The sequence below is a fragment of the Phaenicophaeus curvirostris genome, chromosome 1 (assembly GCF_032191515.1).
Source record: "Phaenicophaeus curvirostris isolate KB17595 chromosome 1, BPBGC_Pcur_1.0, whole genome shotgun sequence".
NCBI classification, from domain to species: domain Eukaryota; kingdom Metazoa; phylum Chordata; class Aves; order Cuculiformes; family Cuculidae; genus Phaenicophaeus; species Phaenicophaeus curvirostris.
The window spans coordinates 75,463,484-75,475,583 of NC_091392.1; the positions used below are offsets into that span (position 1 = coordinate 75,463,484).

Sequence of the window (12,100 nt, forward strand, 5' to 3'; positions counted from 1 at the left end):
GGGGAAGCGGGCAGGGCAGGGGGGGAGAGGGGAGTGCCCTCTATAGACAGATAGGAGCAGCCTCATCTTCGCAAGCCGTGGTCTTCACAGGGCACATTAACCACACTTATATCTGTTAGAGAGGGAAAACAGAAGAGCATAAGCAATCCAGGATGTTCCTGGAATGCATTTACGATAATTTCCTTCTCCAAGTGACAGAGGAGCCAATGAGGAGAGGGGCTACACTGGACTTTGTTATTACCAACAAGGAGGGGCTGGTGGGGAAAGTGAAACTCAAGGGAAGACTCGGCTGCAGTGACCATGGAATAGAGCTCAAGATCCTTAGGTCAGCGAGGAGGGTGCATAGCAAGCTCACTACCCTAGACTTCAGGAGAGCAGATTTTGATCTCTTCAGGGATCTGTTTTGAAGAGTACATGGGATGAAGCCCTTGGAGGGCAGAGGGGCTCAAGGAAGCTGGTTAATATTCAAGGATCATCTCTTCCAAGCTCAGAAGCCAGCAAAGAACCAGGGATCAGGTTAGGAAAGTCAAAGCCCTGACAGAATTAAATCCAGCCAGGGACATCACGGGCAACATAGAATTTTTCTAAGGGTACACAGGTGACAGGTACATGGAAGACTAAGGAAAATGCAGGAGACCTGGTTACCCAGAATATGGAGAAGGCTGAGGTACTTAATGAATTTTTTGCCTCAGTCTTCACTGGCAAGTGCTCAAGCCATACCACCCAGGTCACAGAAGGCAAAGGCAGGGGCTGGGAGAAAAAGAGAAGCCCATAGTAGGACAGGATCAGGTGTGAGACCATCAAAGGAACTGGAAGCTGCACAAGTCCATGGGACCTGTTAAGATGTACCTGTGGGCCCTCAGAGAATCAGAACATGAAGTTGCTAAGCCACTATTCATCATATCTGTGAAGGCATGTCAGTCCAGTGAAGTTCCCAGTGACTGGAAAAGGGGAAACATGATCCTCATTTTCAAAAAAGGAAAAAAGGAAGACCCGTGGAACTGCAGGTCAGTCAGTCTCACCCCCATGCCTGACAAGATCATGGAGCAGGACCTCCTAGAAACTCTTCTGAAGTACCTAGAAAATAAGGTGATTGGTGACAGCCAACATGGCTTCACTAAGGGCAAATTGTGCCTGATGAATCCGGTGCGTTCTATGACAAGGTTACAGCACTGGTGGATAAGGAAAGAGCAACTGATTTCATCTATCTGGATTTGTGCAAAGCATTTGATACTGACTGTGTGGCACAGCTGACATGCTGGAGGGAAGGGATGCCATCTAGACCTTGACAGGCTTGAGATGTGGGTCTGTGCAAACTTCATGACGTTCAACGAGGCCAAATACAAGGTCCTGCACGTGGGTCAGGGCAATTCCAAGCACAAATACAAGCTGGGTATAGAATGGATCTAGAGCAGCCCTGAGTAGAAGGGCATGTTGCTGGATGAGAATCTCAGCATGAGCCAACAATGTGCACCTGTAGCCCAGAAATCCAATCGTATCTTGGGCTTTGCAAAAGAAGTGTGACCAGCAGGGTGAGGAAGATGATTCTGCGCCTCTACTCCACTCTTATGAGACCTCACCTAGGGTACTGCAACCAGCTCTTAGGGGCCCAACATAAGAAGGATATGGACCTGTTGGAGCAAGTCCAGAGGAGAGCCACAAAGATGATCACAGGGCTGGAGCACTTCTCCTGTGAAGACAGGATGAAAGAGTTGTGGTTGTTCAGCCTGGAGAAGACTGTTGAGATCTTATAGCAGCTTTCCAGTACTTAAGGGAGCCTACAAGCAGGCTGGAGAGGGACTTTTTACAAGAAAATGTAGGGACAATGGTTTTAAACTGAGATAAGGTAGATTTAGATTAGCTATAAGGAAGAAATTCTACACTATGAGGGTGGTGAGGCACTGGAACAGGTTGCCCATAGAAGCAATACCCCATCCCTGGAGGTGTTTTAAGACCAGGTTGGATGGGGCCTTGAGCAGCCTGGTCCAATGGGACATGTCCCTGCTCACAGAAGGTGGGGGGTGGAACTGGATGATCTTTAAGGTCCCTTCCAACCCAAACAATCCTATGATTCTATGAATAATTTTTAAATAATGGCAATTTGCAGATTGAAGTATATCTAAATATGAGAATTAGGATATGAGAGAATTAAAATTTCAAATTATTGATGATTTGAAAACAAAAATGCAGGTCCTATTTGGAGGCCTATACATATCGAAATGGAAATTTACTGTTAAAATTTATACAGAGAAGAAATTCCATTTTTGAGAGAAAATGCTTAAACCTGGTATTCACAGTCAGCAGAGCTAAAATTTAAGTACAAAACTGATTCTGTATAAACAACCAAATAGTCTCACTAACATCTTAGCTGGAACCTCACAGCTGGGGAGAAAACAACCCTTTTACAAGCACAGGGAACATGACAGCAAGCCTGCTGTTGCGAAGCAGGCAGTTACGAAGAACTTATCAGCTACCATCATGCAGTAATAATAAATGCCTCATCCTGTTTTGTTTTGAAATAAAGTAACATCACTTGAAGAACTAATTTGTTGTAGAAAGCAGTCCCACAGCTGTAAGGACTATTGTACTAACATATTTCCAACACTGTCTTAATCTTGGAGATAATCTTAATTACCTCTCATATTTTTTAGATTGATATGAAATAAAATACAGGATCTTTTCTCCCCAAAGTGAAATTTTCCAGAATATGCTCATAGATGTGTTCCACAGCTTAAAACAGGTGCAATTCAGATGTTTACATCATACACCCCACATTGTGCTACGGCTTACCATTGTATACAGGCAAGAAAGACCCTGGAGTCCTTTGCCTATTTATAGACATAATTTGACCGCTTCCTCATCTGTTACATGTATCTGCTCCCTGTGTGTATAGTTAAGTGTACTGGTAAGATAAAGTACTTTTTTATTGATATGGAGAGAACAGAACATGAAAGCTCTATACAGAAGACATGCTTCCCAAACTCACTGAATCCTGCAGTGAACTCCTTTGGGGTAAGTAAGCCATTGCCATCAGCATCCAAAGTAACAAAAACTTTTTCAAGCTCTTCCAGGCTAAGACATAACTCTGGATGCAGTCTCTGAAATGACAAAACATGCAGCAACTTTACACAGTACTACAGGATGAGAGGAAGATCAGATTCTACAGAACATCCTAAAGAAAGGAGGATAGATCCTTTTGTTTCCCAGAATGAAAATCCAAATACATCACAGAGTAAAACAACATGAACTGAGGGAGGTTTGCTTTTACAATTTCACTGTTTGCCTTTATGAATCTTTTATGATACAGCAGTGAGAACAACCTGAACACGCAGATTCCAATGACACATTTGAATTTGAGGTGGAGTCTCAGCATCCTGGTGAAATGGTTTGATTTGTCTTGGTGAAATGCCCTGATTATTATGCAGCTGGACAAAGTTGCCAGCAGAACCTTGTCCCTAGTTCATTCCATGTCATGAGGTCAAGCAAGAGACTGGAACATAGTAGAGGGTATACCATCCTACTTAAAGCTGCTTTAAGGCGTGTAAATAAATAAATAAATAAGTAAAACAAAGCTAAGGAAGCTGCAAGGCTCAAGGAGTAAACCTGCTCTTCCTGTAACAAGTTAAACGTATTTCATGAGTGCCTACTTCTGAAACGCAGCATGCTGACACCAAAAAAGATAAAACTTCATGAAACTAGCTCCACAAAATCACTTATTTTTTCCTGAGAATCTAAAGATGGGTATAAATCAAATCCAAAAAAACACCTAATGGTTTTACTATAATTCTTTTAACAGTATAAATAGATTCCAAGAAACAGGAGGAAACTAGAGTGGCAAACAACTACAATAGCAAGGACTTCCACTGGAATATAGCACTAGGAAGAGTAAAACCTTTCCTCGGCTTGGGAAGCAATATAAATACAATACACTGGTTAAGTCCTCTGCTTTATTAGTTAACATTTACATACCTTCCCTGAACTCCTATTGTATATACAACATATTAAAATTGCAAGCTAGTAGGTTGATAAAATTCATCAGAACAAAAGCATTAATATGTTCCACTGTGGGGAAAGGTTTTAGGGCCAAAGAAAGTCTCTCCTACAACACAAGGACAACAGAAAACACAATTCAACATAGGCCATATAGCCAAGGGCCAGCCAGCTGGCTTTTCTGACGATACCATAAACACAGACTAACCTGCTTTTCCAGTATAACTGCTTGTGGGTCTTGCTGCAAATCTAACTACAAACACATGCTGCTAGAACTATAGCTGGAGTGCCCATTGGCAGGAATCAAATTCTGAAACAGATTATACTAATTTAGCAGTGGAAAACAACACAATTACTTTTATGGTGTTGAAAAAATACAAAAATAGTAGATTTTGAAGAATGTACAAATGTTTTGCTGTTACATTCCATGAGGATAATTTACTGACTTTGATGAACTGAGGCCACACCTTCGTTACTAAGATTTAGTCAGTGTTTTAATAACCTCTTGTTCTTAAAAAAAAAAAAATTAAAAGTGTTTTGGTTTGTTATGAAAACAAAATATTACTGTTGCTCTCATAGGTGTGTTTCTATTTCTTTGCTCATTTGGGGCTTACTGTAAAAATATATAGATACTTTCAATATAAGGCTCTTAATAACAATAAAACCAACAACAACAAAAAAAAAAACATTTCCAAAGATACCACTGGAGCTTTAAATCATCTGCATTGCCACCCAGTGTGTTTTGTCTATGCTTACTAATCTGAAAATACCAAGCATTTACTCTGTTAAATAGAAAGACAGTTGTCAAATAGTTAAGAGCAAGATCTGAACCCTATTCTGCTATACACATTAAACCTAAACATTTGCAACGCTACTTCTTGTTATTCATGATAACTTCAAGTCCCAAAGTAAGGGGTTTGTGGTTTCATCTTACAAAGCTTAAAGGTAGCATCTTGTAGTCGAAGCGCAGGATGTTATCATCACTTCGTGCCTTTTACGGAAAAACTGATCTACTTTACTGACTTATACCTTTGCTATAGGTAGTGAACATAAAGAAAAATGCAATCACATTTGCAAGACATGGATTCTAATTAGCTCATCACTCTAATTACGCGCAATGAATAATTATAACAGTATATGCCTAGTGTACAATCAACAAGATGGGGCCAGACTCTTCTGAATGGTGCCTGATGACAGACAAGGGGCAACAAGCACAAACAGGAACACATAAGTGCCACCTGAACACAAGGAAAAAGGTCTTTACTCTGAGGGTGACAGAGCACTGGAACTGGCTGCCCAGGGAGGTTGTGGTGTCTCTGTCTCTGGAGATATTCAACCCCCACCTAGATACATTCATGTGGCATCTGCTCTTGGTGATCCTGCTTTAGCAGTGGGGTTTGGACTAGATGCTCTCCAGAGGTCCCTTCCAACCCACACCATTCTGCAATTCTGTGATACAGTTGTTCCGTATAAAACATGGTTATTTTGTGTATTATTAATAACAAAATAATGGGCAGCAAATTCATTAGCAAACATTGTAGATTACTGTCACTGGTGTCCAAATAAATGTCTATTAATCTACTAATCTATTAATCTACTACTGAATTACAAGGAAGATGGGATAATGAGAAAGCTATCACTTACTTCAAAGAATCACAATTTCTGAAGTCCTGGAATTAATGTGAAATAATTTGGTCACTAAATTATTTTATAGTCAAATAGAGGAGATGGTTCTCACCTTAGTGTTTTCGTCAGTCAAACAGCATTGATTTCAGCTGAATTACTCATTTATTAAATTGTTGAGTGGAATAAGGATAACCCAGTATCTTCAGAAAGTCTGTATTTGTAATATTATATTTTATTGGATCAACAGTAAACAAAAGCAAACATAAAGAAACATCTTCTCAAATGTTCTCAGGAGCCTCATTTCTGTATTTACATGAACAAGACACTTACATACATACTTAGTTGTCATATATGGCAAACAAATACTCATGGTGAAATATAATAAATATACTTTATGTGTTCTTTGAAATCCTCTGTAGCATTTCCTCTCCTTCATCTTTTGCAAGACCTATTTTAGAACCTGAACTAAAATTTATCATCACTTTAAGCATAAAGCCTAGAATCAAACAGAAAAAAATGCTTTTACGTTCCTTGCAAACACAGACACTAGGACGCTAAGACTATGTGTATATATACATATATATACACATATATACACATACAGATCTTCCACTAGGTGAAAATACCTACCACACAATTTTTGGAAAGACAATAAAATGACAATCCATCAAATTCTCTAGTAAAACTGGGTCTAGATTTACCTAAATTATCTATTCCTTTTCAACTTTGCAGAATTAGCACAGATCACAAAAAAACTCAGCAGCACACACCTGCACATAAAGCTTTGAGAGCTAGTAATCCAAACAATTTACTGTGAGGCTTTTGCTTTTCCAAAACAGATATTTAGAAGTGTTTCACTTCCATTTTCCTATATGCTAACACATCCTTGTTTCTGAGGATTTGGAAAGTTTCTAAATTTTACATTACGCTTCCATTGGTAGTAGTTTGTGCTGAATTTATTTTCATAGAATCATAGAATAACCAGGTTGGAAGAGACCCACCAGATCATCGAGTCCAACCATTCCTATCAAACACTAAACCATGCCCCTTAGCACCTCGTCCACCCGTGCCTTAAACACCTCCAGGGAAGGTGAATCAACCACCTCCCTGGTAGCCTGTTCCAGTGCCCAATGACCCTTTCTGTGAAGAATTTTTTCCTAATGTCCAGCCTAAATCTCCCCTGCTACTGCTCCCCAATTCTATTTCATCCATGAGTTGTGAAGTAGAAAAGGATTAGCACAATGAAATTACATTTTGCATGTCAAGCATGAGTATATTCTTCTTTTTGGCCACATACTGATTCAAATCATCTTATTATTTCTGTGATTCGCACCCAATCCCATTTTCAAAAGACTTTGCTATATAGTTGCTTTTTTTCATCAATATTTTCAGCAAATCTGATTTTTTGCCCCACAAACAATTTAAGGACAACTTGAGAAGATTATTGTGAACACTGAATAATGATAAAATGCTGTTCCTCTATACTTCATACATGTATGTGTGATCCAGTTCAGCATTGTCTGGCAGGTGAAATCAAACTTTAAGACTTCATTTACACAGTTGTGCTGAAGAAACAGAGGGATAAAATTGGTGGACTGAATATATTCATGATGCTTTGGCAAATCGCAAAGTAATGAACTTACTGGAGTTTTAACTTTCTCAACAAGAATGGAATTAAATTCCTGGGGCATTTGTAAAAATTCACTTACTTTGATTTTCCACTTTTTTGTTGCTTTGCCTGTGTAAACAAAAGCAGTTATTATGCGAGAATTCAAGGAGATTATCTCAAATCCTATCTATCTCTTTAAAGTTAGGAGGGCTTCACAATTTTTCAAAAATTAATCAGTCTCAAGTCATTAAGGGCATTAGGAGCTTCTCTCATTATGCATTTCACATAGTCAGTTTTGTTTTACCTGCATGTCTTGACGAGTGACAAAGCCTTTGCCTTCCAGATCACAAATCTGAAAGAACTCATATGCTTTTTCCCAAGCAGTTAGTTCTGGATCTTGTTCTCCAGTCTTGCTCCTCTCTGCATCTCCTGGTGGCACAAGACTAGCACAGTCTTCCTGTATTCTGTTCATTGTCACAATCTCAGCACAGGAATATTTTGGGATACTGCTACTCCGTTTACTCACAAATTCTGATCTGAAACCTGTACATGGAAGGTAAGGAAAAGGGCAAATCAGATACTCTTAATAACACTTTGCTCAATCTCTTAGCAACCATCTCTTTAATTAGGCACTAAAGGAATAAAAAGTTTTTTGAAAATGCCTGCACTTGATGGGCTGCACTAAGGACACTGCAAATGAGATGAAGAATGAGGAGGCAGGAGTCTGAGTCAAGGAGGAAACAAAACTATATATAAGTCAGTTTAATAAAAAATACAGACTACCAATTAATGTGAGCAAGAAAACATAAGAAATACAAGTAAATGAAAAAATGATTTAAAGTCACTACAATACTCAACTGGCTTCCTTTTGACTGTGATCATCAACACCACATACCACAATTTGCAACCAGTGCTTTGGAATACAGTTCATATCATAGCTATAGAATAGAAGATGATGGATGACTGATGGAACCTGATGGTTTGTGGTGTTTAAATGAATTCAGTAAAATTAAGAGACAGCTAGCGGTTTATGGAATTCTGAAACTTTTTTTTAGATTCAACCTTACTACTTAGGGCTTTGACTTCCACCTGTAAAGGAGAACTAATTACTAGTGAATGTGGTGGAAGACTTCATAAGTTACTCATATCCTGAAGAGCTTCTGTGAAAATTTGTATTATAGTTCCTGCATGAAAATATCTGTATATATTTGTGTTTGGCTATAATTTTAACATAAATTCATTCTAAGGTGTCAATAATTTTCTCTCTCCAAACTTGTACACTTGTGCAACACACAGTATCAATAAAAAATGAGCAGGCACAGGAGTTTTCCCAAAAGCCTAAGGGCTTATAAGCACTATTGACTAATCATGGCCTCACATAAGATGTTTGTAAGACTCCTTGAATGATCTTAACTCAGTTGTGACAGGCTAAGAACATGTGTACAGCCACCAGCGCTCAGCTGACTTGCAACAACTTCACTTTTTATTTGTGTCTTAAACCTGTATTTCTGTTTTTCTAAGTGGGCCTACCTAAAGTAGCCACAAATTTGCCCGAAAATTTCTGAAGACAGAAGTATTCTAAGAGGCAATCGACTATTGCAAAGGAACATAGCCTGATTCTAATCCTGCATGACTGGCACAATCTTGAACAGCTCCAACAAAAGTCAGTGAGAATTATTTGAATATGAAGTGTATGTTGTCTTCAGAGTAGAGGCGTTGGCATTGCATGGATGCGAAGGTAGATTCTGAGGAACTGAGAACTTTAGCTTGTCTACTCAGCCAATTAAGAAAAAAAGGTTCTGATCACATCACTAGAGTAATTCAGCCTGTGTCTGCTTTATTCTATGCTTAAATTCAAGCCTGGCAGTGCTTTATACCTCGATATAGCACCTTCCAAGAAGATACACAGTTTGTCACACATGCAGCTTCAGTAGCTTTCCACGACCAAGTGATTTCTCCAGTAGCTAAGGGCCAGGCTGTTGGACGGCCCATGCTGCATTTAAGTATAAAAGCACTGTAAACAGGATATTGACTTCAAACGAAACTAGGACTTTGATGAATAAATCACCCACGTCCACTGAAACCAGAAGGCAAAAATCTGCGAAGAAAGGTAAATTTTCCCGCTCTTCCTTGCTCTCTTTTGCAACTCTGATCATCGAGGGCTCCAAAACTGAAATAATTTGGGCTTAATGATCAAAGAACTTTGATGCCAAAATCCTTCCTAAAGCAGAGTTACAAGAAGCAGAAGAAAAAACATTCTGAGAGAAGGCAAAGGATGGCTACACCAATACCATCCCACTTTAAGAAATTCCTTTTCAATACGGGTCTTAGCTTCAGTTAATTTGGAAAGTTATAGTTTATTTAGCTCAATTAAGGCCAAGCGGCATATCAAGGAAATAATCAAAGAAGAATCAAGAATGGAAAAAAGCTGGACCTATAGAGAATGACAGGAGGTGTGGCACTGGGAAGACCAGAGAAAGCGTAAGAAACAAACTCAAGTATATATAAGTTTGATAGATACAGGATCGGGGAAAAATACTCCCTATGTACATAGTGCAATACAGAAGAAGTAACACTTTTGTGCTGTAACATGGCAGGAAAGCTAGACATGTAAAATGATGCAATTATAAAAAAAGTAGAGCACTGAACTTCTGACTGCAAAGATAGTGCAACTGCCACATGGAAGAACCACAAATCTGCAAACAATGGCATAGGTGATCATTCCTTGAGACAGATGAATAAATCAGTGGACCTCAATGTTGCTTTTAGCCACTTTTTAAAAGATTTTTATACAATTCAATATAAAAATTCAGGTCCCATACTTTAAACTACTAAGAGAGACAGACAGTTGTGCACCCAAAAAAATTCCATATATTTTTCCTCTACTGTGACTGAGACAATTGCACTTTAAATAGTCACAGAAGCATTGTAAAGGCTGACCTAATCATATGAACACCTGGACTGAACTAGATGAAATATGGGTCTTTCATTCCTCTAATTTTGACTTATAAAATAAAAACATACAAGTCTCGTGCTTTGCTTCAGAAAGGCACTGAAATATGTCATAAAAGCCTCTTTTCTTCCACACATCTGAAACCACTGGCTATGTAACGTCTCTCAAGATGCACACAATCTCTCATGACTCTTCATTTCAGGACAGTGCACCACGGGGCAGGTGTGGAGAGTCTAACTGTGGAGGGAGAGATCTGAGGCAGGTTGAAGTTCCTGAGGAACCACAACAGGGTAGTCTAGAAGAAATGTGCCACGACAATAAATTCAGGGGAGCAGTAAAGGCAAAGAACTCTGCATCTACAGGCCTAAAAATGGAAAAACCTTAAATTATGTAGAAATTCATTTCCTGTGAAATGCATGGGAGAACCAAATTCTGTTTACAATCAGTCTTAATAGAAACTCTCCAACCAGCCCTGACTGTAGCTTTTAAAGATTAAGGGAACCATTAAGATTACTTGCTTTGATATTCTGCATAATACAAGATAAGGATTCTTCTACATCACAACAAGTTTTTAGAGTTCCATAAAATCGCTTCCAATTTATTTCAAGTTCAGACAGACGAGCAGAAATCAAGGAGGGAAAAGACTTGAGAGATGTTATGGGTTCTAAATGCAACATAAATGCAATCACGTAAGTGAAATTCCTCATTTTCAGAACATGACTGGTTAAAGGAAAAAAATATATCTAAAAATGAAGAAAGGAAATAACCCAGGTCACATATTATAGAATCATTAAGGTTCGAAAAGACCTCTAACATCATCAAGTGCAACTGCCAGCCCAGCACCACCATATCTACTAAACTATGGCACGAAGTGCCATGTCTACATGTTTTTTGAACACCTCCAAGGAAGGACACTACATCACTGCCCTTGGCAGCCTGTTCCAATGCTTAACCACTCTTTCAGAATGACACTTTTCCTAATATCCAATCTAAACCTCCCCAACACAATTTTAAGCCATTTCCAATCATCCTATTGCTTGGTACTTAGGAGAAGAAACCAACATCTACCTTGCTACAACCTCCTTTCAGGTAGTTGTAGAGGGCGATAAGTTCTTCCCTCAGCCTCCTCTTCTCCAGGCTAAACAGCCCCTGTTCCCTCAGCCACTCCCCATAACACTTCTGCTCCAGACCCTTCACCAGCTTGGTTGCCCTTCTCTGGACACACTCCAGCAGCTCAATGTGTTTCTTGTAGGGAGGGACCCGAAACTGAACACAGTACATGAGGTATGTCCTCACCAGTATAAAGTACAGTGCATCATCTCTTCCCTACTCCTCCTGGTCACACCGTTTCTGACACAAGCCAGGATGCTGCTGGCTCACGCTCAGCCAGCTGTCGACCAACACCCCCAGGTCCTTTTCTGCCATGCAGCTTTCCAGTCATTCTTCCCCAAGCCTGTAGCATTGCATGGGGCTGTTGTAACCAATGTGCAGGACCTGACACTTGGCCTTGTTAAACTTTATAAAAATTACCTGGGTCCATAAGCAGTCTCAAAAATATAACTGGGAAACAGGAGCAAAATAGAAAAGATGCTTAAATGCATTAATGAATCCAAAACAGACTACTTAAGACATTGGAGAAAGACCACTCACTCCTCACGTGGCATTTGTCCCTAGATGAATCCCCAAATCCAAATGCTGGGAAAACCCCAAACTATGCCACTTCTTTGCACAACGATGCAGGATCCCAACTCCACAACCAGTGATCATCCAAGCAACTATTTTTCCCTGGGTTTATAAGAAAATGTACCTTTCTCAAAGGCTAGCTTCACACACATGATGAAGAAAGTCACCTGCCTGGCTTCTTGTTGATCTCTATGGAAGTAATACACAAAATTATCCATGTATTAAAATTCAGGACCATC

The 12,100-nt window shown here is 39.4% G+C and overlaps 1 protein-coding gene across 1 annotated transcript in view; it reads right to left on the reverse strand.

The window, feature by feature from the left end:
• The window catches only part of CRACR2A (calcium release activated channel regulator 2A), a 54,139-nt gene extending 46,368 nt beyond the window's left edge, over positions 1 to 7,771 (reverse strand). Inside the window, exons 1-2 of the mRNA XM_069865317.1 lie at positions 7,530 to 7,771; positions 2,987 to 3,098 (exon numbers count right to left, since the gene is read on the reverse strand). Of these exons, the coding sequence (XP_069721418.1) occupies positions 2,987 to 3,098; positions 7,530 to 7,697 (280 nt within the window). The 5' untranslated portion in view covers positions 7,698 to 7,771. The remainder of the gene's footprint in view (positions 1 to 2,986; positions 3,099 to 7,529) is intronic.
• Between the last annotated feature and the right edge of the window lie 4,329 nt (positions 7,772 to 12,100).